The following is a 27,374-nucleotide window of genomic DNA, read 5'->3' as shown; positions in this document are numbered from 1 at the left end:
ATTCCACCCTCGTATTTATTTTCCCCGACGGAATTAGCCTAGACGATTGTTGGCCATTTTCTCTGCCATCCCCCATCTTAGTGGGTTATTATATATTATACACAAACATATTGGAAGAAAAACCACAAGGTGTCTCAACTTATCTTCGAATTGCCCGAACCGAGTTAATGATTGGTAAACTACGCTTTTCAATTAATGAGATAATATTCATAAATTCGAGAGCGGTGCAATTGGATCCAGTAGAGGGTACCCTTGGCTAACTATACGCAGCTCAGGCTCATTCTGCCTTATGAAACAGCTGAAGATGTAAATAAGCGGCACATTTTCAACGGAAATAAATATGCCCTTATTTATAAATATGACATATTTCAGAATGAAATTAATCGATATGAATGATGGACGTTTGTGTGAATTGTACTAGTTCCGCACCCCCAAATGTTTAAAACAAGTTTCGCGAAAGTGAACTTTTGTTTATTTAAACTGCAGGTCTACGCTACAACCAAAATGCTAACTAGCTAGCTACGACCTATGCTAGTCTAGTTTAGAGCCACAGCTAAAAATGATACATCTGCAATGGAGCAGATTTATTTTCTGGTAAGTAAACCTGTAGGCTAATTCTGACAAGTTAGAGAGGATACGTAATAGCGAATTGGTTGGACAGAATTGTGGGCGACTTTCTGTTGTTCCGCAAAAGCTCGGTGGCTATTTTTATCAAGTCACTGGGAATAGGCTTGCACCCTATCTGTAAGGAACCGGACGTGTCTCTTAAGATTTATAATGATTCCCTACGATGCTCTATGAAGGAGCCAGCTTCTGTGGAAAAACAACAAGCCGCCAGCATACCCTTTGCTACACATACGATTTGTTTATTTTGGAGAGGAGCCGCAGTCACCCACTACTTGCTTGATTTCTCGAAAACAGAGCGCCGGGTCACCGCCCAGCTCGCTGTTCCGTATCGACGGTACAGTTAAGTCGTAATAGCGTGGACTCACGTGGACCAGCCTGGTGACCGCGTGCACCAACCGCAGTACTCTGTGACGACACTCCCTTCTCACGCGCCGGTGCTTGCAGCACTGTCCTCGGTGCTGGAGCGCTCACATGGCGCACGGGGGATCCTGCGACAGCGGCGTGTAGGAAAATAGCAAAACATGACACGATACCATAATTTATCGATGGGTTTAGACGGGCTGCGTGCGATATGACATTAGATCTACTTTCGGGGCTCGTAGTGCAGTTCATTAATTTATGAATACTAGTGGGTTTAATAGTCTAGTGCTTTAAAACGAGAAGCAAACATTTCCATGGCATGCTTTGTTTCTCTTCACAAACGGCAGAATAACCTAGATAGTTACATCTCTCATTAGCCCATGAGATGATCTTTAGTAGTTACAAGGTATTGAACAAAGATCATCTCACTGAATCAGCTCCACCAAACCTGCAGATTTCTCTACAGCGTCCAATAAAGTCCGCTGCGCTGTAGCCTACTGAGTCACGCGGACAGTAGGTTAGGAGGCGGCTTTACTTGCTAAATGACCTAGATTTATTCGAAAATACCTCGTAATTTTACAATTTAAGTTTAATAGAGAAATAGTTTAGAATATTTCCATAGCGAGGTTTGGTTATGTTAGGCTAATTCGGGTGTGTCAAAAGCACTAGACTACTGTCCTGGAGATGTAGAATAAAGGTAGCCCGGCTTTTTATTCTGTTCACTGTCGTGTATATAACGACTCCTAGGCTGGATCTTGGCTATTTAGTTTAACACGATAGTGTAGTCTTCAAGTTTTAGTTTTCGCCTGAGCTTGCTGTATTGCGGTATATGCTCTGTTGAGGATAACAGCGGTAGAGTGACTGAACACCCAGCTAGGGCGTCCTTCATCACGAGGACAGACACGGGTGGTGTTGCGCCTTACGGACATCGTGGGCAAACAGCATGGATGTATAGCTTAAGTATGATCGCCAGGGTTTTGAACACGAGTTATCCCTGTGCACGGAAACGAGGAAACCTCGTTCATGTCCACCGGCGATTTGACAAAGAAATTCACTAGGCAGTAACTTGCAAATATCGTCTTGTCATTTATGACGGCTTAAAAAATATCGAACAGCTCTAACTGGTTTGAGATTCTGCATTTGTTTTATTCTTGGAGTCAAAATGCCCGAACATATACAGCCCACTAAACTAATGTACCCTGAGAAGGAAAACTCAAAAAGGGAAAAGAATATGAAACTCAATTGTATTATCTCTTCTTGTAACACAGCGTATGACCTTGCGTTCCATTGCTAAAATTGAGCACACTACATCAAATAATTTTATCTCTAAGAGAAATTATCTTCAATAATGAATTTCACGTGACCACATTCGGATCTCATTGCAGGTATTATCACCGAGTGAATGCTTAGACCTACAGAGAAGTACCTTCAAATAGCCGCCTCGTGCGCCCGTGTCTCGTGTTATTTAGGTAGGTAACGTGTTGTACAAACGTGACGGAGTGCTTCGCATATTCCCCGGAAACCATTTTTATTATACGGCTTTGATGCTTTCAGTAAGCCTCGCATACTACAAAACATTAGTGATTCATCGAAGAAATCAACACAGATTGTCAAAAAAGCGTAAATGCGTGGAATTAAGATGAGCGTTATTTGCACTGCGCGCACAGCAAAGTGCGCACAACCAACCTGACAGAGTGTCTGTAAGTATAACAATTACTAGTACAAAACTAGCCTGGTGCTATCAGTAGGCTGGTAAAACAAACAAGAACCATATTCACGTCTATTGTCATACAGTCCCTTAAGGAAAGAATGATAAAATATCTGTAATTAGACTCATCAAGTAAAATATTAACAGCTATCAACCGAGTTCCTCGGTGCTTCGATAAAGGGTTGCGTTCATATACACTGACAAGCCACTTCTAAACACCACTAAACACGTTGTACACGTGCACTATATACTTGCATGACAACTCTGTAACCGAAACAGTTTCTTTCCTCAAGATCAGTTTTGGCAGGATTGGCTGGCTGAACTACTCTCCACCCAGGAAAAACACTAACGCGTGAAAAAGCACCAGCATTACTGCCGTGCTGACAGACGTGTACTGGCTCAACATCCACAAACATTCGTCTACTGTTCATGATGAGTTAAGAATGATCTGCCATCTAAACAATATCCAATCACCATGGTCCTAACCGACTATATGAACGAGGGTGACCTACAGTCAACTATTTTACACTTATGTGTTCTGTGTGTACAGACTCAGAGTAGGTATTTTTAATTAAATGGCTGCTGAATGGTAGTCTATTTGAATTTAAATATAATTAATGAATTTATGTTTTCAGATATTTTACTGCAAGACCTTCTATTTTTAAACTAGAAGTCTTGTTCTCTGACACGTGCTGTTGCCAAAAAAAAAAAGAGGACAACAGTCCAGTGAACTTGGTCAGCCACTCTCAGTGGACAAATCCTATTTAGGGCACATGCTCAGAGGTAAATTATTTTGAGGAGAAATAGCCTACATCATATGAACTGGGGCTGACTATGTGTTTGTTGTGGCATGTGCCAGCTATGTCTAAAGTGCAATCAAATCTATTTTGGGTTAAGAAAATGAAACACATTTGTCAGAAAGTACATTGAAGTATAAATAGCCTCAAACCATTGTCAAAGATAGAATGCTGTTGGGTTTGTACAGCCTCTGTCACTCTGCATGTAGTCTAGTCTGACTGTTGAGGTTATTTCTCACCACCGACAACACTGTGTTGTGACAATTAAACCAAGGGTATAAATCCAGTGGGCGGTCTGTGATAAAATTACATTTAAAAAGAAGACTCCTAAAAACATTAAAAAATTTCAGACTCCTAAAATAGTAGCATTCCACGCTGCGTAGGTTATACCTTTAAAATGACAAACGATAAATGTGATTTCTTTAAAATCAGCAGAACTGATCTTTGATATGGTACAGATATCAAACGCATCCTTTTATGACATTAAGATATGGGGTAAAACTATTTCATTGACGCCTATCCTGTCTATTAGCCCCTGATTTCGAGATTATTATTATATCGCCCATATTTGTGTGAAACCCGTAAGTCTGACGAAAAGGTAGCCTTTCAAACACACTTTTTTGTCAGCTCCGCACACCCAAGAAAGATAACTAGTCACAGTCATACTGTTTTCTGTGTACAGAAAAGAGAAGAGAGAATATCTGGCCTGGAGAGTATCTAAGAACTACAAATCCCAACGCTGTAAAAACCATACGCCGTGATTTAAAAATGTACTGAAATGTGTTCTCAAGAAACTGTGTCACTGGGCCACGAGGCCCCCCCCTCCTCCCAACCACCACCAACCGGGTCACATGGACACATTTTGAGCCTCGTGCAGAGCCAGTGGCCACGTTGCGCCTGCGCTCAGTGCGCATATGTGTCGTATGAGATGAGACAGCCTTGCAAAACCGGGACGACTTGGCAGAGCGGTTTATAGTGGCACAGACAGCACGAGTGACACTAACGCGACGCGGGCTGAAATACCTTAGTTTGCGTTCAAATAATTACCTATTATCACATCGTCTTATAGCTGCAAGCTATGTAGGCTATCTATACAGTATGCATATTTTTAGAAAGTAAGCGCTATGTTGTGAAACTGTTCGATCCCAATATCCGTCAGCACCTTCTAGAAGAAAATTTATTCTCCACACGTGTGGCTTCAGAGAATGCACTTTCTGTAGGCTTTATATTTAACTTTCTTGTCGACACATGTATGACTGGGATACAAATGACAACTACAATGGACAAAAATAACAACACGGGTAAGAAATCTGCGTGCTTCGATAATGTTTTATATATGTTTCAATGCTCTGTCTATATCTTTTGCAACCTTGTTCAACATTTTCACTGAGTTAAACGCAGGGTTTGATTTCTATTGTTTATTACTTGGTTATAACGTATGAAGGGTACAATCTGGTTAAATCACATTCTATTTTCCCTCCATACCTTAAAAACAATTAAGTGAACTGAAATGTATAACATCCAGTTTCTGCAGGATCTGATGCGTACATTAGCCATGAGTTTTCAATAGGTTTATTTTAGGCTAACGAACAGTTAATATTACGATCTGCATACTTTTAATAACATTTTAAACTATGTTTTTGCGACCTAAGAGTTGAGTTTTAATACGCTGTACATTACGACGAAGTAGGCAAATCTAAAGGGATACATATAGTTTATTCTTAATTACTAATATCTAAAGGATTTCCGTATCGCGTAAAGCCAAGGACGTCGCGGTTTAATCTAAAACACTGTGTTCTCGTAGACTTCGTGGAAGTAGGTCAGGACAGAAAAGTCAGGTGCACAAACATCACTGTGGTGAAGGCAGCAACTCATGTCCTTGCCCGGTTCACATGGACCGCCGGATCCAACCATGTGCGTTTTGTTTTCATTCCGCCTCTCTACCTCTATCTATTGGTAAACGCGAGCGCTCATTACATAATAGCACTGCAGAACGCCCCAGCCCTCTCGCTCGAGTTCCTATGACGTGTAAATGTAAGCCATGTGCGCGCGGTGATTGGGCAGATAAAGGCCATGCACTGAGAAGTGGGCAGGACCTCACGTTAACCCGTGTTCGCTTCAAAACTAGGACATGAAATCAATCCAAGTCAACGTAACAGTTTTTTTTTTCCTCTTGACATAAATACATAGACAACAAACAGCCTGTGTCGGAAAAAAAAACAAAACGCCAACGTCAATATGCTTTTATTATAGTACATCTGGTTTTGTTTCGTTTGAAACTGGCTTATAACAGATGTGTAGGTTATTTATCTCCGAAACATTTTTATTTGAGCGTATATCCAATGTCAACCGTGTCATAATTATTGTCTCGCCAAAAAACAATGTAATACACAATTGACTCGTATATTCAGTGCATTTGGATTAGAAGACTTGTAGGCAATGCGGGATGTAACACAATTAACAGTAATTTATGAAATGCAAGAGAGTTGTCTGAGTTGTTGCTGTGAAGGTCGGTCTCGTTGTGAAGTCTTATGTCTGAGGCGCACGTGGAATGAGCGTGTGCTTGGATGATACGCTTGAGCCGTTCTACAAGGTTGCGTGGTCTGCTACGCGGGTTTTCCATCAAATAAATATTTTGTTATTTAAGATGATTATTATTGAGTATTGCGCCTTTGGTAAGGAAGTTTAAAATGACAACTTGACAGACTTGATAAAGCCCAAGTCGTACAAGCAAAAACATATTTTAATGATGGTACTATGCGGTTGTGTTTAGGCTCGAGTACAGAAATGCAGGGTTAAAAATAAAACTACGTGGAATGAGAATGATGCGAGGAGTGAATTAGGGCAATGGGAAGCACAGGCCACTGCACGTGTTTCTGTTGCGATTCCACCTGACACAGTGACCCTTTGGCTTTTTGTCCTAGTATACAGCAGTTATAGAACCAGTTTTTTTGAAATGTGTAGAGGAGCAATAGAGTCCACATTCTTCTGGTTATAGTTAAACAAAAGTGAACCTTATCACCTTGTCAAATTTGTATTTACACATGAGTTTACTGTATGTCATGTTCTGTATGATTATGATTAAGAAATAGACTGTGCCTCTAAGGTTAGAAAATTGAAGAGAAATGAAAGAAGAAGGGGCACTCAGTGAAGGGGGAGGTGGGTTCTTACAGATGAAACAGAAAATTTTTTATACTGGTAGGGCAGTTCATGGGACGTGCCCAAGCACATCCTATTAGTGTCTTCCATGCAGCGGAGACTCAACTTTGTGTTTAAGAAGAAGCTGTTTGTGACTACCAGATCAATACATGTGTAAGACAACGCCTGTGCATACATGTGTGCTGAAATAATAAAAAAAACTGGATCTGAATTCCTTTCATGAATGTGCTGACTGCATAGCACGCATGGGTGATACAAGACAGGCGGGGCATGCACACGTGGCTTAAGGCCCTGACAGCAACAATCATACACACAAAACATTGTAGGACAAGGACGCTACTGATTAGATAGCCTTATGTGGTTAACAGCGGTTCTTAGAAATTGGCTGTGTTTTCCAAACATCTAACAGGTCCACTCCCATCTTCTTGCTGCCAACTCACCATTTGTGTTGCAAAGGTTCATTGTGAAACTGCATTCAGTAGGTACAGCCTAGCACACAAACAATGATTTCACTCCTTCTCTTCACTAGGGGGAGTAATCTCATACATTGGATCATGTGGAGGCTCCCCAAACCGCACCAGCCCAGTATCTATGTACAGTGAGAATTCCAACAGCAGCCTGCAGTCAGTGACTCAGCCTTGCTTTGGCTCATCTTTCCCACCTTCCCCCAATGGCTCCCATGATTCTTCACGAATGTACACCAGCAGCAGCAGCTCGGTCTCCGGTGAGGATGGGAGTTCATCATCCTCTGGAGGATCCCCAAGGGGTCTTGATGAAGGCTGCAATGCACGCAACTCACCAAACAAATCAGTTGCTGCACTTACAAGTGTGTAACTAAGCCAATCTTGTTACGTTTTCTGTATGTGTGTGTGTGTGTGTTTATATATATATATATATATATATATATATATATATATATATATATATATATATATATATATATAAAATATAAAAACAACAACAAATAAAAATCTAATCTATTTATCAATTAATTCCCAGAGCTGAATGGGATGGTGCTGCTTTGTAAAGTGTGTGGAGATGTTGCTTCAGGCTTTCATTATGGTGTCCATGCCTGCGAGGGCTGCAAGGTAAAACTTTTACTTGCATATCACATGGAAATATTATATTTAGCTTTGAACTCTCCAAACCATTTTTTTATTCACTTTTGACAGGGGTTCTTCCGTCGAAGCATCCAGCAGAACATCCAGTACAAAAAGTGCCTGAAGAATGAAACCTGTACTATTATGAGGATCAACCGCAACCGCTGTCAGCAGTGCCGTTTCAAAAAATGTTTGTCTGTGGGCATGTCTCGTGATGGTGAGTTCCACGAAAAATGAAAAAAAAAGTTTTTTCTTAGCATAATCCCACTTGCCAAAATCAAGACGCCAAGTACAATAAACTTTTTTGTATTGTCCTTTCAGCTGTCCGCTTTGGTCGCATCCCGAAACGTGAGAAGCAGCGCATGCTGGCTGAGATGCAGAGTGCCATGAATAACATGGTGAACAATCAGCTGCAGAGCGAATTTCAGCTGGCTAGTCTTAAATCAGTTACCCCATCCTCTTCATCATCAGCATCATCATCATCTTCCTCATCCCCCTGCCCCGGTCTGACAGTGGCCCCTCAGCCCCAACCTTCTGCTGTGCCCATAGCTCCTTCCCCCTCGCCCCCTGCCCCTGCCTCGCCCCTGGTTCCTCCTGCTCAGAGCCATCCTATGATTGCCACCTCCCCACCACCGTGCCCTAGTCCTGGTGTTGACAGCACCATCTCCGCTATTACCCGAGCACACCGCGAGACCTTTGTCTATGCCCACGATAAGATAGGTCTAGCACTGCGGCCTCACAATGGCGTTGATCTGGATGACCACAGTGGCAATCGTTGCTTGGCTGGCTACCATGTCAATGGCCAGAATACAATCTATCACCACGACAATAATGTAGCCCTGCAGCGTAATGGCTTCAAAACAACACCTGATAATGGACGCCATATCCATTCCTCACCAGTCTCCAACCAGCAGCACCAAGGCTTGCCACCTCAGAACAATGGTCGACGCTTCCAGAACAGCAACGTATATGGTGTTCACCAAAGTCAAGAAATCAGCAGCAATATCCAGGTGCAGAACTGCCCATGGAGGAACCACAAGGATATTCTGCTGGTGATTTCCTATTTGTCATCGCAAGCAGGTTTCTGAGATAGAGTGAGAGATATATTGTCTCACACTTTTCTGAGGGAAACAGGGTGACATTGTAAGAGACATTTTAGACATTTTAGCTCTAGTAGGCCCCACCTAGTTTTGTGGAATAAGGAGACAAGTGACTGATGTTTTTAAAAAAAAAAAAAACCTGAAAATGAGCTCACTTGTTTCAAATCAGTCTTCTCATTTGAATTCAAAAAACTATAAACTTTTCTGACAAATTTCCTCTTCTGTCCTCCCATTTCTAGGCTTGTCCAATGAATCTGCATCCTCACACAGATCCCAACAAGACTCCTCAGGAGATCTGGGAAGACTTTTCACTAAGCTTCACACCAGCTGTGCGTGAAGTGGTGGAGTTTGCCAAACACATCCCAGGCTTTAGCTCTCTGTCCCAAAATGATCAAGTCACCTTGCTGAAGGCCGGCACCTTCGAGGTATGCCACCAACTGACTGTTATTCTAAATAAACTCCTTGCAATCTTAGACTATTAATGTATGCTGTGCATTCTAGCATAGAAGGGGAACTCTATAGTGCTAAAAACAATCACTATGCATTAGAGGTCTTCACATAACTACTCAGACACAAACTCCAAGATCTGAAATTCTCAAAGGTTCTAAATGACATTTTATGTATGTATGTATGTATGTATGTATGTGTGTGTTTATTTATTTATAAAAATATTGTCAGATATGCAAGCCCTCGGGTATTATTTTGGGCTTGTAGGAACTGAAAATATTGCTTTTATCAATTCATTCTTCTTAATCTTTAAATAGCACACTCATTGCAAACACAGAATGTCACAATTACTATTCCTTAGGGTGATTTCTCACAAACATGTGCCCATAATGAAAGATAGCACTGGTTCATCATAGATAACAGCAGGTGTGATATCAGCAATTGGAAACCAGAGAACTCCTTAGCTCAGAGTTGACAAGGTGATAAAGTGTGCTGATCATTGACAAGAATGTAGGAATATCAGGAGAAGCAAAACATACATGCGCCACTACAACATACATAAGCTGGGTCATCGGTGTCTTTAGTGCAAACACACAGGAACTGATTTTGTTCAATTAGATTTATCCATCTTTTTGGATCCAGAGATACATTGAAGGTATGCATTTAAATGTTGCCACAGTATTGGACAGAAACATTTGTTAACCATTTTGTTTGCTTATCTTTCTTTGTCTCCTTATATAGGTGTTAATGGTTCGTTTTGCATCCCTGTTTAATGTCAAAGAGAAGACTGTAACATTCATCTCTGGCACCACCTATAGTCTAGAAGCTTTGAAAGGCATGGGAATGGGAGATCTGTTGGGGACCATGTTTGATTTCAGCGAGAAACTCAATGTATTAGAGCTCTCTTCAGAAGAGCTGGGACTCTTTACTGCTGTGGTACTGGTGTCTGCAGGTAAGAGTCACAGGTTTCCTTAAAGACCTTTAACTACAGAACAAATATTTTAAGGTTACTGCAAAAATGGCTCTTTTGATAAATAAAAACTAGACATCAAGCATCTCATCGTTCCTCTAATGAACACTGATAGCAAGTAGAAGCCAAAGTTGCAGTAAATATCATTTTATGTAGTATATTTAACATTTATTCCTGTTTACTTTATCCCCATTGTCCAGATCGCTCTGGCATTGAGAATGTAAACTCGGTGGAGATGCTCCAGGACAGCCTGATCCGAGCCCTTCGTGCACTGGTCAACAAGAGGGCTCCTGGCGATGCCTCTCATTTCACCAAACTCCTGCTGAGACTGCCAGATCTCCGCACCCTTAACAATATGCACTCAGAGAAGCTTCTCTCCTTCCGCATCGATGCTTGAGATGCCCGTGGCTGCTGATAGGTGTTCCCACTCAGCTGAGTCAGTGGAAGTGGGTAGTGGTGTGCCTGCTGGAAGGCTTTGCAAGATCAAACACTGGTGCTCTTTCCAAGAGTATTACCTTCCAAGAGTTGACTGGCATGGATGGTGCTCAAAAATTATTGATTATGAACCTGAAGGGACACAAAGGGTACCAAGTGTTATCAGAACGGTCAAATGACAATGTTTTTCGGCCTCACATGAAAAGATTGATAAAATTCTGCCTCTCAAAGAATTCATATGCCCCTCCTGACTTTTCTAACACTCGAAAACCAATGCTCTAGATATTTCAAAGCTTTTTTAAACTGAAGGACAAAGCAAGGCACAGACTCAAAAGTCCAAACCATCCTAATCTTCCAGTCTACTAGGGCAAGCCATACGGAACCAGTGCAGATGCCCTTTGCAAGGAACCACAGTGAGAGATTCTGTAATTCCTTTACCCGAGTCAGGTTTGGGCTCCTTGAAGTGGCTAATGCAAACACTAGAATGACCAGGTCATCTCTACTCATAATGCACAGGAAAACAAGTTTAGGCGAGAGACATCTTATTTGTGGATGTACATCTGTGTGCACTTTGTATAAATGTGTACATAGGCATAAATCTAAATATACTTGAAATGTTTAAAAATATAATATATTCAATAATATATTTTTTTTAATGTTTAAACACTCAATGCAAAGATAAGTGGGCACAAATATGTATGTCAAGTATATGTATACTGTAGAATATTTAACTTGTATTTCAGATATGTTTTACATCTTAGACTTTTCTGAAAAAGTTGCATAACTTTTTTCTTTTTATTGTTAGCTTATCTTTTGATAACCTAGTGTTTGTACTGGAAGCACTGAAAACAACCAGGGTCACTTTGTGACCAAAGATTCTAAATTCCAAGAGAATAGACAAAAAAAACAAAAACAAACAACAAAAAAAAACCCGTAGTTTCACCTCAGCATCTAGACTTTTTGCATTGGATTCTGAAAAAGATTTTCTTACAAGCTCTGGAACTAATTCATGTTATAAATAATGGGACAAGAGCTCTGCACTAATTAGCATGATGATCAGAAATTAATTAATTATATGCCAGACATATACTGACATGGACTCAGTAATTACAAACTGACACTTTTAAGGCACGATCATACAGCAACCGATGCTACAGAAGGAAAATAAAAAATGAAGCAAAAATGTTTTTTACAAATTATACCTCCCTTGTGCATTCATTACATCTGTTAAATAAATCATTAAAAGGCTTTCTTTTAATCAAGTTTCTCCAAGTCAGTCTTAATCTGTTTTAGTTTAATCTGTACTGTCCTGTGTTTCATATATGTGAGTTTATAAATACAGAAAAAGGTAAAAACAAGTACTAGATCACTACACTCACATGTGAGATTGTGAAGTCAAGCGTCTGCTCTGCCATTGCTCTATGCTGATGTCCCGATTCTGTCATCTCTCAACTGAACAAGGGTTATAACAGAGACTGCACCTCTTAAAATAGCCCTGGCTCTATAGCAACAGTGACTTTGAGCAGGGTGAACACTATGGTCCTCCAAAAGACTGGAATTTAGGTATGAATTTCCAGGCCTGATCCCGAACCACAGAGATTTATTATCCTTGTGTCAATGAAGATGTTCTTGTTTCAGCCATTAAAGGAAAAAATGCATTTGACAAAAACCTCTATTTGGGATTAAGTTCAAGTTCGGTTTATTTGTCACATACATAGTCATACACAGTATAACTCGCAGTGAAATGGTTGAGAAAAACCAAGCTTATTTTGTTCTTTGCATGCAAAACCAATTAATTGCAATCAAGTCCAACAAATGGAGTTTGTAACAATATGTGGCTGAGCCTCAAGTTCCAGCCAAGTATATCAAACTTAGATAAATCATAGCTAACTACCTATCTACCACTGCCTGTCTCCCGTTACTCACCACTGGGCAAATGGCTGCCCTGTATTTCTTGTCTCATAATGGTTCAGTTAGAGGCATGGCACTGTGTCCTTAGTTTTGAAGAACAGATGACTCGTCTATATAAAACATAACTATAAGCTTACTTATATTTGCTCCTGAACTGTACTAAGGATGAAAAATCTTGAAAAACAAACAAAACAAAAACCCTCTCTCATAAATATGTATGGAAATACCATTATAAAGATTGGTGAAAAATATAAAGCAAACGTGACAATGCTCTGTGACTAACAAGCTACAATAAAGATAGAATAAAATTATTCTAATTAAACTACTAAATATCAATATCAAAAGCTTTTCAAAAACCCTACAATAAAGGACCAGTAAAAATCATTCCTGCCTGCATGAAAGCAGGCGATGAGAACTTCCTTCCTTTGGAAATCAAGGGTTCTTTCATAAGAGCTGTTAACAATCACCACCCACCTTGTCTTCTTTTTCATCAATTTGTCTTCAGACAGATTCTGACATGGAGCGGATTATTACTGTGCACCCCTAGGCCCAGCACCCCCTCCTACAGCACACGGCAAAGGGGAAAACGTGACTCAGCGAGTGAAGAGATTCTCTCCTCCTCCTCACACATGGACTACAGAAGTGGGTCAGTCTGCCCTCATAACCAACTTTTTATGGCCTTTTTCCATTGGCTCAGTCAGGAAAATGCTGCCCATCTTTAATAGCCAATAGGAGCAAAGTAAAGAGGGTGTGAGCCATGGAGAGTTAACGTGTGGCGCAGTTAAGAGTAAGTTGAGGGAAGGCAGAGGAAGAAACACTCCAAGAACCTGATCTGGTATTTCATAAGCAGAAACCGACTGGTAAAAAGTGGTAGAAAAAGAGGAAAGAGATGAAGGAAAATATTCATTTTCTCAACCAACACTCACTAGGCACTTTATTAGAAACAACTGCCTTGTACTACTTTGTACTCCTGGACTACCTTAGAGCTGCCTTTATAGGTGTGTCATTAGACCCATCTGTTTGCGTGTATAATGTTAGCAACACCCTAGACTGATGAAAGGTAATTTTTTAAAACACTAACAAAGCAGATCAGGTATTATTTGCGTGGAGGATCATTCAACACATCAGTGACCTTAACATGCAAGTAGGTGTTGTGCTAAAATGATTAGCATCAGTCACAGCCACGCTGCTTAAGTTTGTGTGTCAGTGCCATTGCTGGGTTCAGTCAACCCCAAATATCAAGCAATTACAGACTAAACCCAGTTTGCAACTGACCACTGATGCTTACCAACATCCGGACACCAACTGATGGCTTAGAATCTCCAACTGTACAACTACAAGGTTTTTCTGATAAACAAACCCTAATAATGTGGGTAACGTATAATAAAACAAAGTGGTTTTAAGAATAAATAGAAAGGGAAAGAACAGACCAATCCCGTGGCTATAAACACCATGCCCTGTTATCTAATCAGTCACCTGATGGTGGAAGAGCTGCTTCCTCTAAATGGTGCTTGCTGTGGTGTTTGCCGCCTCCTAGTGTTGAACGTCATCCATGCAAGATTAGAAATTAAACTCCGGCCGTTTCTTCCACTGTACAGCACCTCCAAGGAAATTGTTCATAACAATCCACAGCTCAAATGCTAAACCTGGCACGGTTTTTTTTATTTTTTATTATTATATATATATTACACACACACACACACACACACACACACACACACCATACATTCAGAAAAAAAAACAAAACATACAAGCGCAAACACGCCAATTTCACTGTACACTATTCAAACAGAAAATGATTTAGTAAGATAAAATTGAATTTATTATATACAAGGTTAGTTTTAAGAAACACTTCCATCAATTTCCTCTATATCCACACAGAGAAAATAGGTCAATTAATTAAAAAACAAAACAAAAAAAAAACACCACACAAAAACAAAAACATGCACTGACAAAACCCACAAAGCTTACCTTACTTATTAATAGCATGAAATAATTTGTTCATCATCTGCACTAGTGCACGAGTATACACTAGTGCAGTTCAAACATAACCTTAGTAAAACAAATTCTGCATGGACTGAACATGACAAGTGTTTAGAAGCTTCTTTGAGCAGACTAGCTTGGCACAGCAGGTGGAGCTCAGAAGGCTGGGTTGGAGGAGAGAAACTCAAGCCAGTCTGTTAGAGCAGGATTCACTACAGGGGGCTGAAATCAGAGCAGTGAAATATTTCAACTATACATAGCAGTAAAATACTGAATCATCACACACCCCACAAAAATTGTTTTGTAGTTTCTATACTATAAATGGGTTGTGATTGTTACCCTTTCTTCCTCGCAGACTTGCTCAAGGTTGTTTATGTTTGTTGGACAAAGATTGTGAACTCAAATCCAAACTCGACTGGACTGAGACCTGGTCTTTAATTTGGTCTATTATATTGACCTTTTTATTTAAGTTTAACTACTCCTGTGTTCAACTACTCATTTGACATTGAGCTTCAGCTCATTGTCCTGCTGAAAGGGGAAGTTTCTCCCAAGCTTTGCCCCATCCACCCATCCTTCATTTTTATCAAGAGGCCAAGTACCCCACAACATGAATGCTCCATACTTCACTGTTGAGGTGGTGGTTGTGGAGGATTGTTATTTTTTCACCATACATAGCAGTTTTAATTTTTGTTCATCTGACCATAAAACCTTGTCCTACATTTTATCTGGGGCAGGCTGATGCTTTCTGGAAAACTCCAAACAATCACTGAGGTTTTATTCAGTAATGGCTTCTTTCTAACCTGCCTGTCACAGAGACCAGTTGTATGCCGAGCTCTTGATACTGATTTACATTTATGGCATTTGACTTTTATCCAAAGTGACTGAGTACAGCTTGAGCAAATGAGGGTTAAGCGGCTTTGCTCAGGGGCCCAACAGTGGTTAACTTGGCAGAGGTGGGGCTTTTGAGCTACCATTGCCCCTATATTGACTGGTGCACCTTTATTCCAGTCTCAGCCACTAAACTCTGTACTTCCTTCAGAGTGATTGTTGGCCTCTCTGGGGCTTCCCTCACAATGCCTTCTTGCTCTGATGCAGTTTTGAGGGACAGTCTTGTCTAGGCAGTGCCTGGGTGATTTGATGCAGCACTGATCCAACAGTGCTCACCAAGAGCTCCAAAAACATCGGCATTACTTTTACCCTTTTCCTTGTTAATATCTATAACATAATCTTTCATTTCCTCAGATTCTGATTCTGACCAATAGTAAATGAATTAAGGTGATTTTTTATCCAGAATCTTTTTTTAATGATTCAGATATGGGCCAATTGTGTCTTCGTTAGGAAGTAGCTTTCATCTACATAAACATGGAGCTTCCACAGTATAGGGGTTTAATACTTTTGTAAAGAGCTTCAGTTTGCAATTTGTGCCATAGAACACTTGTGAAACTAGTATTAATTTAAATTGGTCCATAGTTTAAACTAAAACATAACAGTACTAAATATGTCTTGTCATTTGTACGGCAGATGAATCTGATGACTTAGTTACGGCTGAATAAAAAAAACTTTTGCAAGATGCTGTATACAGGCAATGCTGTATTGTTGAAATTCAAGAATACAGTAATACCTACTCTATTTTGAGACTAATCAGAGCCTAACTCTGTTAAGCAGAATACACACAGAACAATTTGCATTCAAATGTCATCAGCGCTCTTTAGCACATTTGAGAAGTTCTTCCCCTGACAATGTCCCCGCGTTTACCTGCATTGTGTCAACATCGAGCAGGTGGCCGTCTTTGCGCACAGACAGCAGTCGTGCTTGCCCACTCGAGGGGTAGCCCTCATCCAGCTTCAGGTGGCACACTATGGTTGCAGACTTCAGGAAGATCAACAGTCGCTTGGCTGGACACCAGTCAATCGCAAACCTGTGAGAATATTGCATAGTGGTGAATAAGTAATATTTTTTAAAAATAGGAAATATATAATTATATGTATGATTAATAAATATTTCACAAAAACTTGTCAGAAGATCCAAATGACAACACACTAAATGATGGCTTCTACCTTTCCCTTCATATGAATAGTTAGGTTTTTTTTTTTTTTTTGGTGAATTATGTATTTCAGTAGACAAGTACAGTTCTGAATTAATCTGGTATCTGTACCTCGAGTGCAATGTTTGGATCTCAGCAAGCATGTCTCCTTGACTAATGTAGCGCTGTGTAACCTCCAGTAGGGCAGCATTCAGCTCTCTTACAGGACCTTCTACTGACTCCTCCAAAACACCGGCTGTGCCCTGAAACACCTGTAAGGGTTGAGAGCTATAGACTTCAGTTTAGACACAGGCAACAGCTTTCGTTCCTGTCTCTTGGTATAGTGTCAGTAGAGCCTTTTACACTCATTGCACAATGGAGCCAAATGACAAAAAAACCTTAATCAAATCCGGATGGTTCACCTGAAGGTGGAAGATGTCGTCACATGTCATGGTGACGGAGAGACAGAGAGGGTGCAGTGACTGTTCAGTGGAGCGGGGCAGAAGCTCTAGACACAACTCAGAAGGGCTGGCTAAGAGCAGCTTGTACTGCATTTTAGTCTGAGTGACCGTCAGCACATTCTGCAACCTGAGAAAGGCACAGTTATGCTTAATAATGGAATATCCACAGTGAAGGAGGTGGTGGCCACATCATAAAGGTCACGGAGCTGGCCCCATATAGCCATTCAGCCCAACAGATTTTACCTCCATTTTAGCTGCGCCCTCGGGTATTCCCACACCACAATGATCTGCACTGATAGATATTTCCTAAAACTATAATTAAAACTACCGATTGGGTGAGCCATCGCAGTTTTTATTCATTTCTACACCTAACACATACATCTCACTGCAGCTGTGACTAAACCATGTACAGTTTACTAAAGCAGAGCAAACTGGTCTGGATAAGTAGTTTGCTATTCTACAAATTGTGGAAGACTGAAATCTAAGCAAAATAAAGTGAAAGCTCCATTTACATTTATGGCATTTTGCTGACGCTTTTATCCAAAGCAACTTACAATTATGACTGAATACAACTTGAGCAATTGAGGGTTAAAGGGCCTTGCTTAGGGGCCCAACAGTGGCAACTTGGTGGTGGGGATTTTAATTGGAAATCTTCCAATTACTAGTCGAATACCTTAACCACTGCCTCTCCACTGCACGTAAGCATAGTTTCATGTAAATAATGTAGGCTTTAGCGTAGAACTCAGAACATCACATTCATAAATTTAAGACCTAAACTTGAATATATTTTTAAAAACTGTACTCTCTTTCTCTCATGCCCAGAACCATTCATCTTTTTTTGGGAGGAGGATGCTTACCTGTGTATAATGACTGTCCAATCAGCTACATGAGTTAGTTGCTCATCTACATCACTTCTGAGCTTGGAAAGACGTTTCTCACAAACACGCAAGGCATTCTGCGCCGTCTGCAGGGATTCTTCCAACTGCAGATTAATCTGTTTCTGTAAAGGAAAGAAAGTGTGAATTTGTTTGTGAGCCTGTGAACTATATGATCAGGAGTCATGAATGAGAAAGAGAAGGTGAATATTTTGTGTAAGAAAGAAAAATACTAAAATGTACTAGAAACTTGTATAAGTTGAACAGCACTGCAGTAAAGAATTTATATAATGATTAATAAGATAAAACCTCAGTAACACTGCCCTCTACCAGCTGGGTAATGTCTTTATGTATAAACTTACCACAGCTCTCTGCTGCTGCTTTGCAGCAATTCTCTGCTTTTCCTTGCACTCCTCCCTCTAAAACAAAGTAAATTGAGTGTATTGTGGATTACACAATAAATTGAAACGTGTGACACATTTACGGTTTTCACACAGAAAATTAAACCAACTCAAATGAACAGAAGGAAAAAATAAAAGAGATCACAAGAAAGAACATTCAAGATTTGGTCACAGTACTTTCTTGTCCAGGGCTATCAGCAGGGTCTCCACTGTCTGTCGTTTATTTTGCAGATCCCCCATTCGCTTCCCCAGTGTGCCCATCAAATGCTCCAATTCTTCAACCTGCTCCTGATACTCTGTTTTCAAAGCCTTCCAGGTAATACGGGCCTCACTGCCTGCATGCATGTGTATACATACACACACACAAACAAATCTGTGGTGCTCAGCAAAAAAAAAGTCCTCTGTGTAAATCCTATCCCCTACCCTGTAAGGACACACTCAAGTCTAATTTCTCTAAACATGGTACATCACAGAGCTCCAAACACATCCATATTACTTTTACCCTTTTCCTTGTGAACATCTATAATATAATCTCTCATTTCCTCAGATTCTCATTCTGACCAATAGTAAATTAATTAAGGGGATCTTTTATCCAGAGCTCTTTTTTAATGACTAACGGATAAGGGCCAATTGTGTCCTTGTTAGGAAGTAGCTTTCGTCTACATAAACATGGGAGCTTCCACAATATAGGGATTTAATACTTTTGCAAAGAGTTTCAGTTTGCATCCTATCCACTACCCCATAACGATACATGCCAAGTCTTTAATTCCTCTAAACATGGTAAATTACAGTGCTCAACATTTTTCTAACACCCACATATTCAGATGATTAAACGGTGCAGACTAATAAATGTGTATGTACGTTACCTGGGTTAGGTGGGCAGGTCTCTCTGAGGAACTGCTCTGCGGAATCTAGACCGCCAAGCAACTTCAACATATCATCCAAAACACAAAGCTGCTGACACATGAGCTTCTGTTTCCGTCTGCAGTCCTACGCAATACAAGCAAATAAACCAGCAAACAAACTCGGTTACTATATAAAAGTGCATCATATCCCAAATTATAGATGTGCACACCATATGTATTCAAGTATACTCTAGCAGATGCTTACCATTAAATAGGAAGTCATAACCTCTCCAGCCTCCTGGGGCTCTGTGGTATCCCATGGTTTCAAATGAGAAGGGTCGCTTCTTTCCAGAAGCCTGCATATAGAAACGAGTTACCTAAACGTCAGCAAGCTAGTTAGCTAGCCAGCCGACTTGGATATCTTAACTAGCTAAACACTATGACTAGTCATCATGTGCATAGGAAAGGAAATTTATCTCCAAGAAAACAGCTTGCGCTAGTAGCTATCAAAAATATTTATGAGAACGTGTGCTATTTCCATAACTAGTCTAGCTAGCTACGGTTACTAGTGTAATTGAAACTAACTAGCTAGCTAACGTTAGCTTCGCAGGAGAACGACATCAGCCAACCTAGTGTGCTTTGTATGGAGAATGATGCGTTAACGTTCATACTCGATAATTAATACATTTAGCTGTGTATACGCAGTATGCATTTTAAGACGCTTAAAATATTTGTTTAGTTTATTAGCTAGCTTGTTAATGAATTAAAGAATAAACTGCGTCGCTTACCCAACGACTCTATCTGACGCCATTTCTTTTTGTTTTTAAAAGAAACCCGCCCGTTGTTCATTGGTCAAAATTGGACCAATTAGAAAAGGGTTTTTGTTTTGTTTTTTTAGAGCTTGTATTACGCTTGAAAATCGTTAAATAAGCATTTTTACACAATACTTTAGAAGCCCTGCCATATACATTCTGTCGGAATCTTTGTTAACTCTAAACTTCTTCAGCCTTGACTCTAAATATTATTGTTTCTTAGCTGGTCTGAATCTCATTTTTAAAATGAATAGAGGAAAGCTTCTATGCATTTGCTCTACCAAATATTCTACCATTTGGACTAATTTAATTCATTTACAAAGTAGTTTTAAATTAAGACTATAATTAATCAGAATACACTCGATGTATTGTACTAAATAAAAATGTTCTCTCTGAGATTAGAAATTTGGTTCATAATTCCATTGCATTTGGCAGTGCAATACTATACCAGTAATTCATAATTTTTCACATTTGTAAACAATTGGCAGCTCTTAATGTATTCTGCTGTTCATATTTCTAAAAAGATACTTTACTCTGACAATTCTACCAGTGAAAACGAATAAAATGTTTGCTTCATGTGATACTTCAAACCTTTTGTGGTTTTTCCATGTAGTATCCCATTAGGCTTCATTTGCTTGAAGCAGGATGAAACATTTGGATAATTTTTGTAGTGGTTGTATGTATGATAATTGATCATTTTTCTTCATTTCTTTCAAAATGTCAGTACTCACCAATGTTACATGGACTTGGTCATTTTAAGTGCAGTTTGGTAATGAAGTTAAACACGTGGTACACATTTCATTTATTAAACTCTGTTGTCTGAACCATGCCAATTGTTTTTACTGTTGAGGCGCATGAGGCATTATTAAAACAAACGGAAAAACGGAGTCCAGACAAGAAGAATTACCGGTTTTCTCATCTTTTAATAACACATTCATATCTATGCTCTGTATTGTTTACAAGGAGTTTCAAAACAAATGTGGATGAACTAAAGAAAATCGGACAGGCAGAAGGTGAAAATCCAGATAGTGTCCATGGCACCTGCTATCAGAGGGGGTGAGTGGCTGGGGTGGGGGGGGTGGCTAGATCTGATAAGTTACTCTTCATCCTCCTCCTCTTCCTCCTCCTTAACTGTGCCCTAGTCAGCTAAATAGTCCCTTGCTTGCCTGTTGCATCAATAGACATTAAAAAGAGAAATCATTTCAGTATCATGCTGCTCTGTCTCTTCGAGTACTATGTTGCAGTTCACACAGAGAGAGAGAGAGAGAGAGAGAGAGAGAGAGAGAGAGAGAGAGAGAGAGAGAAATTCTAATGCATCCAAACAAGAGATACAATCCTATGTCATTTTAGAAAGCAATCAGAAAAATAAACCAAATAAAGGGAAAAGAATCGCAAGGTTAAAGTAAGTCAGTCTAATGAGGAATGGAAAAAAAGAGACTGAATAATGAAACTGACATTTCTTATTTTCCCCTCTCCCATTCCATTTAATTCCATTTCATAATCATTTCTGAACAATGTCTAAACAATGGAGAAAACAAAAATTCTTTGGAAGTTTTTTTTTTTTTTTTTTTTTCCCCTTCAATATACTATCCACTACAGTATATGGAGATGCTGCTACCCAGTTGCTTAAGTCATTTATTTACTTATTTTTCGTTTGAACATTTTCGAATATTTTAAACTTTTTTTGTATCCTTTTTTTCTGTTTTACTTTTGTTCTATTTATTCATTTGTTCTCTAAGAGGTAGATCAACAAAAAGAAAAAAAATGAAAAATTACTTGGTTACAGGTATGGTGCCCCTCGACTGAGGAAGTGAAGATTAAAGGGGGGTGGGGGGGGCCTATAGGCAGAGAGCTGATCATGGGAGGGTCTTCAGGTTGAAGCTACCGTGATGCTGATCCAGGACTCCACTCATCTATCCACATCTTAATCTCAGTTATTACAGAAAAAGAAAAAGCAACACTAGTCTCAGATCAGTGTGAAAGGACAACTTATCAATGGAACAAAGGGAACTGTATGGCTATACAAAGGGTGCATTTGTGTAATGGGAGGTCAAGGCTTGCATGGTGAGGAGGTAGCGCAGTGTGTTTAAGGGGAAGAGGATACCGAGTGCTGTGAAACAGGCACACAATATGCATCATCTACTGAAATATCAGTAGAATCCATTAGTCTAAAGCAAGCCTAGACTCCCGCAGCGGGTATTCACAGTTCAGTATAAAGCAACTACTGAACGCCGCCCTAGCTTATTTAACCCATTCATTAATTCTATAAGAAAGGACTGAGTTTATTACTGAGCAGCATTCTGGGGCTCTGCGACAAAATGTGATGACAGACTACATGAAGTTTTGCGATGGCCATTTTAGATGTTACAATCCTACAGTGTTCTACAAATGTAGTCTTCAGTCCTCCCTTACTCCGCCTCCTCCTGGACTACAAACCAAAGCCACCCAATACCAAATACCCAGATCAGCTTCACCTCTCCTTCAGCTCAACCGTAGCCCCGCCTACTCACCATAGCACCGCCTCCTTTCATTCTGTTACAGCCCTAACGCTACGATAAAGAGAAAACCAAATATAAATGGAAAAAAAGCAATAAATTAAAGAAATTAAAGTGAAAAAGTAACATGCACTCTCGCTCTTGTGTCACTGATAAAAACAATCTTATGGCTAAGTCTTGAGGTAGCATTTCCTGGTTATGTGAGGTTTAATTCGTCATTAGCACCCAAATGTTTTCTTTGAGCAAAGGCCTGAAACTAGCACGATGAGAAACAACTGCGGTGTGCATCTATTTGATGCCTACATCCACCTAGTCTGAGGTTGGATCTGTTGTCTAAGCGTAAATCTGTGCACTGCAATGGGTAGGCTCATCATGTCATCCTAAGGTGGCTTCCCACACATTTAACAGTCCTTGTGACAAAAGCCAGCCAGTAATTTAACTTTGTCACACAATTGCATAAGTAAAGAACATGCGGTGGCGGATTTGAAATCATTTGCTTAATCAAGAGTCCATATTGCAGACAGGTTGAGAGTGAGAGGATTTCATTTTTTGCTGTTGCTGTTTGTGTGTTTTTAAACAGAGCGAGTGCCAAAGGGGAAACCTCTCAGAGCGTCAGTCTTAACACTACACCCAATACAGGCTGGGAGCAATTTGTATTGGGTCTTAAAGTACGAGAAAAAAAAAAAATCTGTTTGGCACAGTTATTACTTGCATCATAAGTAACTGGTTAGTATTTCAATTGATCTAGTAGCAGTATAAGAGATCTCTGTGCTTTCCTAAAGGAACCTGATCCAGGGAGAAAAATAAATGATCCAATCAAAAGCAAAACCATAAAACAAATCCTGAAAATAATCATCAAATGACTGAGCAGAACCGAGAAGACGGACACAACCAAGACCAGCATAAGAGAGGCTGAAGATCTACTGCAAAATCTGACAAAATGTTTGTTTTCTATAGCAAATAATGCAGTTAAAACAAACAAACCAAAAATAATCTAGAAGGGAGCGAGTTGTGTAGGGGGATGAATAAGGAGAAATGGAGAAAGAGAAAGTGGAAAGGAGAAGAGGGGTGTAGCATTAAGCATGTCTGACAAAACCAGCAAAATCATAAAGGACAGAAAAAACCAACTGTAATCAGTGTTCAAGTTAGTTTTCTACCTTTTGCATGACAAATGGTTGGTCTGGCCTTTCTCCCTCAGCTTTTTTATACCCTTCCTTTCATTAAAGTTTAACACCTCAATTTCCCCCCCACAGTTTTCCAAGTTCCTGGAGATTTTCATATATATTTATATATGTATAGACACACTTTCATATTTTTCTCTAAAACTAATGAAACAGTATGTAACCAGATGTCATGTCCAAAAATAAGCTTGCCGTTATAAAACCAAACAAAAGGGAAAACAAAACAACCTTACATACAAAATGGCTGCAGTCTGAACAAAATAAAAGTTGTGACCGTGTCTTGGTGTTTGACAGAAATCTATGGGCTGAAAAGAGACAGATTTCCACCTGAGGAGGAGCATGGTTCAGCCTCTGTGGAGACCACTGACCTCACATCAACGACAGTTTTGGAACCCAAGCAGAAACCAGAAGACTGCTGTCTCCTGAGAAAAGGGGAGGCATCAAACACAAAAGACTTTGACCCGTGGATGAAAGCAAGCACACCAAACGGCGCCAGCCAACCCTGCACAGGTGCTTGTGTGTACTTATCCCTGTTGAAAAGGATTCTGGCAGTTCAATCATCAATCAGCTTTTAAATCATTACCTATCTTTGCCCAATTGTTTTTTATTCTAAAAGTACAAAAAAAACCCTTTCAACTGTTTTCATTTAGCATCTTATATACAAGTTAAATCTGTTTGTGTTATGTGAACCTTTTCTTGATGTTTTGACTCCCGTTTTCCAAAGTATTTTTTAAATTCAGATTTGTTTTAAAAAAGTTGAACTGATACCATAGGATAGGAGGTCTATTTTCTGCCTTTTCTTAAACACCCAAACCACTTTCCCCCCAACAAAAGACTATACATTTTAACTTTTTAAATTTTTCCATTCTTTTTTTTTAAGAAAACAAAAAACAAAAAAACTCCCACTCACACACCCACACACCTATACCACTAGACAATGGGGTGAGACTCAAAGTAAGAGGTGCTAGATTTCACATTCAGTGTTTTAAGCTCAACATAGCTACTGAGGCAAGGATTATGCCAGTGAGCAGCAGTGGCCCAGGCCCTCTCAAGTAAACAAGCGATCGGCCAATATAATGGTCATGGCACTGCACATGGTGCATAACACCGCCCCGGCAACAGAGCCCGAGCCACCGGAGAAGCCAATGATATGGAGGCAGGTAGAGGCACAAGAAGCTTCTTTCAGTCAGGACCACTGTCGGCTTTCTATATAATAAAGGAAAGCGTGTATGACAAACACATGTAATCATCAAATTCTGATTCAAGTCGAAATGTGGCAATGAGTAGGCAGCACCACTACGCGATGGCATGGAGTGTCTCGCTTCCCATTGGCCAGTGATTTCAAGTTGCAGCCCATCACAGATCCAAAAGCAGCTGTGGGGAATTGGTCAGCACTGATTCAGTAATCACCAAAACAGTCAGGACTCCTGCCTTTGGATCCTCCTGAGCATAGGTGGGGGAAAAGAAGAAGAAGAAAAAAAAAAAAGGTGTTGACACACCCACACACACACCCATACACAAAAAAAAAAAAAAAAAAAAAAAATTATAACAGGGGGGAAAAAAAGCACATCTGACAAGAACTAAAAAATATTTCTTCCTTAAAAAAATAAAATATTATTCAGGACTATCAGCTTTTATATAAAACACCAGCAAGCCAAAAAAACAAACAAATGAAAAACAAAAAACAAACAAAAAAAATAAACAAAAAGAACAAACCCCACCCCCACCCTCCCCCCAAAAAAGAAAAGCAAAAAGCTGTTAGGAATACTGAGGTAACAATACCCTGAGGTAGGTTTCTTTTTTTTTTTCTTAATTTCATTTCATCTAATCTGTTCTAGGATCAGTGAGGAAGGCCAGGCTTCTGGCAACCTCATTGGCCTACGTCGAACAGAGTGAGGAACAGACAGAGCGCAGAAGCCATTTTAGCCTCACCTGCTGTTGACATTTGACCTAAAGGCAGGGTGGTGAGCTGTATTCTGGGGGCGTCCGTCTTTCATGCAACCTTGAAATTAAGGCCCAAACACATTAAGAGTCTCCAAGAAAATAATGGAGGTCTAGGAGCAGCTCCTGTGGTCCATAAAATCAGATTTAACCACTCTCACAATGGAGTCTGATGCATTTGAACTACTTGCCCAGCAATTCATGAGTAGGAGAACTGATTAAGGAACAGGTTTCAAATAACCAAGACCACCACTGATGGGAAGGAACCTGACCCTCGGTCAGTGCTCTTACTCAGACTGTACATTCCTGCTCTGTGGTCCAGTTTCTCTCTCAGTGGCTTTCAAATAATTCATGGTCAAAACCAGAGTACAGAAAACAGGGAGCACAAAAGGCAAGTTCTATATAACTCAATTCAAGTGTAGTATGCAACAGCATGAAATTATGGTACAGAAAACGGCGCCTCTGGAAGATTTCAGTGAAACAGACTCTCCCGCCATATTTCTCCCAGCCTTTCTCTCTTACCTACGAGGGGCCAGGTTAACTCACATATCATATATATATAATATATATAAAATATGCCATTTGGGTGTGGGCGGCGCACCAGCGAGCATCGCGGGCGTGGTTTAGGGCTGGAGGTGGGGATATGCGCCTCGGAGCTGAGCCGCTGCAATAGAACTGCAGGACCAGCCTCGGCCCGCCCACTTACTGTACCCTCACTGCGTGGACCATCAGACAAATCGCCACTCAGCCTAGGAGTGATGCACAAGCCAAAGGCTCACCTTAAAGGAGACCTCAATCTCGCTCATCCTGACCAACTGAGCGCGTGACAGCTTATGGAAGCACACAGTATTTCAATACATATTCATGAAGATTATATTTACAACCTCATTTGTTCTTCTTTTTGTTTTTTTTCCCCTCACCCCCAACAGTTTACTGCAAGGGACTTAAAGAGCAGTGTTAACAGCTATGGCCCCTCCCCTCATTTTCTATAATTTGGCTGATTTAGTACAAATGGGTTCTACGCTCTACCCCTTCCATCTCTGCCTCACTGCATTTCATTAATAATACCTCTGAATAAACATTTCTATACATATATCTCTATCTTAAAAAAAAAAAAAAAACACCCTTAAAATATTGGAGTGACTGGCGATGGCTGAGGTTCCTGAGCGCGCTGACTTCTTAGAACTATTCCTCAGGACACTCAACCATTATTTCAGCAGCTCTCAGCACAGGGCACTGCTTGCAGGAGCCCCTGCCATCCCCAGTCACCCGACCTGGCCTGGCATCTGGTCTCTGTTTTCTAGTTCCCTCTCTCTCCTTGTTAATTTCTTCTTATTTTAAATCACTCATGTTTCTAGTTTCATTTCTATAAACGTTTGTCCTCTCTCAGGCATTTTTTCCTTTTTATTCCCTCTCAGTTTTGCGCTCATTTCTCCCTGTCTGCCACTGGGCCCGTGTGTTGCTCTCTCAGTCCGTCCGCCGTCTCTGTTCCGTCTGTCCATCCATCCGTCTGTCCGTCCGTCCGTCCAGCTAAGGCCTGGGCCCCTTACTTCCTCCGGGGCTCCTGGGGCATTGCCTGGTGGGGCCCCAGCTCCGACAGGCCGTGTGGGTGAGGTGCCGCGGGGCCTCCCATACCACCCTTCTGCTGCTGCTTAACTTGTGTCAAAATGTCCCTGATCTTCCTCTGAGCCAGCTAAAAGCAAAGAACAAAAGCTTGTTGACTCCAGTCATCTCATAGACCGA

At 40.4% G+C, this 27,374-nt stretch overlaps 3 protein-coding genes and 1 long non-coding RNA gene across 8 annotated transcripts in view; 2 read left to right on the top strand and 2 right to left on the bottom strand.

The window, feature by feature from the left end:
• Positions 1 to 2,529: 2,529 nt before the first annotated feature.
• Positions 2,530 to 11,965, top strand: nr1d1 (nuclear receptor subfamily 1, group d, member 1). 3 transcript variants are annotated; one of them, XM_081711295.1, is made up of 8 exons: positions 2,530 to 2,687; positions 7,181 to 7,477; positions 7,651 to 7,739; positions 7,824 to 7,968; positions 8,073 to 8,803; positions 9,091 to 9,276; positions 10,040 to 10,250; positions 10,469 to 11,965. In XM_081711295.1, exons 2-8 carry the CDS (start codon positions 7,243 to 7,245, stop codon positions 10,663 to 10,665), a joined length of 1,794 nt encoding a protein of 597 aa, XP_081567421.1. In that variant the 5' UTR covers positions 2,530 to 2,687; positions 7,181 to 7,242; the 3' UTR covers positions 10,666 to 11,965. The 3 variants fall into 3 exon arrangements, with proteins under 3 accessions (XP_081567421.1, XP_081567419.1, XP_026853755.2); XM_081711293.1 differs by lacking the exon at positions 2,530 to 2,687 and adding an exon at positions 4,267 to 4,793 and having other exon boundaries at positions 8,073 to 8,761; XM_026997954.3 differs by lacking the exon at positions 2,530 to 2,687 and adding an exon at positions 4,285 to 4,793.
• Positions 11,966 to 14,310: 2,345 nt separating this feature from the next.
• Positions 14,311 to 20,738, bottom strand: si:dkey-225f5.4 (outer kinetochore KNL1 complex subunit ZWINT). Its single transcript, XM_026998012.3, has 10 exons — positions 19,991 to 20,738; positions 19,468 to 19,558; positions 19,224 to 19,347; positions 18,535 to 18,692; positions 18,319 to 18,375; positions 17,939 to 18,081; positions 17,043 to 17,208; positions 16,753 to 16,892; positions 16,353 to 16,515; positions 14,311 to 14,819 (listed from the first exon to the last, which is right to left on the bottom strand). Exons 1-10 carry the CDS (start codon positions 20,011 to 20,013, stop codon positions 14,754 to 14,756), a joined length of 1,131 nt encoding a protein of 376 aa, XP_026853813.2. The 5' UTR covers positions 20,014 to 20,738; the 3' UTR covers positions 14,311 to 14,753.
• On the top strand, positions 18,057 to 24,121 carry LOC145657031 (uncharacterized). The gene is made up of 3 exons (XR_014122834.1): positions 18,057 to 18,159; positions 18,589 to 18,673; positions 23,985 to 24,121. It is a non-coding gene; the product is annotated as an uncharacterized LOC145657031 (long non-coding RNA).
• igf2bp1 (insulin-like growth factor 2 mRNA binding protein 1) overlaps positions 21,259 to 27,374 on the bottom strand; it is a 39,031-nt gene continuing 32,915 nt past the window's right edge. Inside the window, exons 15-16 of one of the 3 annotated variants that reach the window (XR_014122832.1) lie at positions 24,985 to 27,324; positions 21,259 to 24,896 (exon numbers count right to left, since the gene is read on the bottom strand). Coding sequence is in view for 1 of the 3 variants with exons in the window: in XM_026998020.3 (XP_026853821.2) it covers positions 27,178 to 27,324 (147 nt within the window). In the remaining 2 variants the exon portion in view is untranslated. Of the gene's footprint in view, positions 27,325 to 27,374 lie in introns of all 3 variants that reach the window. The other 2 variants (XR_014122831.1, XM_026998020.3) reach the window with 2 other exon arrangements.

This window comes from Electrophorus electricus, chromosome 3 (genome assembly GCF_041902795.1).
Source record: "Electrophorus electricus isolate QZ-2024a chromosome 3, ASM4190279v1, whole genome shotgun sequence".
Taxonomy (NCBI): domain Eukaryota; kingdom Metazoa; phylum Chordata; class Actinopteri; order Gymnotiformes; family Gymnotidae; genus Electrophorus; species Electrophorus electricus.
The sequence above is the reverse complement of the archived record's forward strand: the minus strand, read 5'-3'. Positions and strand labels throughout refer to the sequence as shown.

Excerpts from the sequence above, each read along its gene's own strand:
- nr1d1 (XM_026997954.3), top strand. The coding sequence starts at position 4,745 with ATGACTGGGATACAAATGACAACTACAATGGACAAAAATAACAACACG. Across the intron at positions 7,478-7,650 it reads ATCAGTTGCTGCACTTACAA|AGCTGAATGGGATGGTGCTG; the intron begins GTGTGTAACTAA and ends ATTAATTCCCAG. Across the intron at positions 7,969-8,072 it reads TGTGGGCATGTCTCGTGATG|CTGTCCGCTTTGGTCGCATC; the intron begins GTGAGTTCCACG and ends TTGTCCTTTCAG.
- si:dkey-225f5.4 (XM_026998012.3), bottom strand. The coding sequence starts at position 20,013 with ATGGCGTCAGATAGAGTCGTTGG. Across the intron at positions 17,209-17,938 it reads TGGACAGTCATTATACACAG|GTTGCAGAATGTGCTGACGG; the intron begins GTAAGCATCCTC and ends TGCCTTTCTCAG. Across the intron at positions 14,820-16,352 it reads TCGATGTTGACACAATGCAG|CCCCCTGTAGTGAATCCTGC; the intron begins GTAAACGCGGGG and ends CTCTGATTTCAG.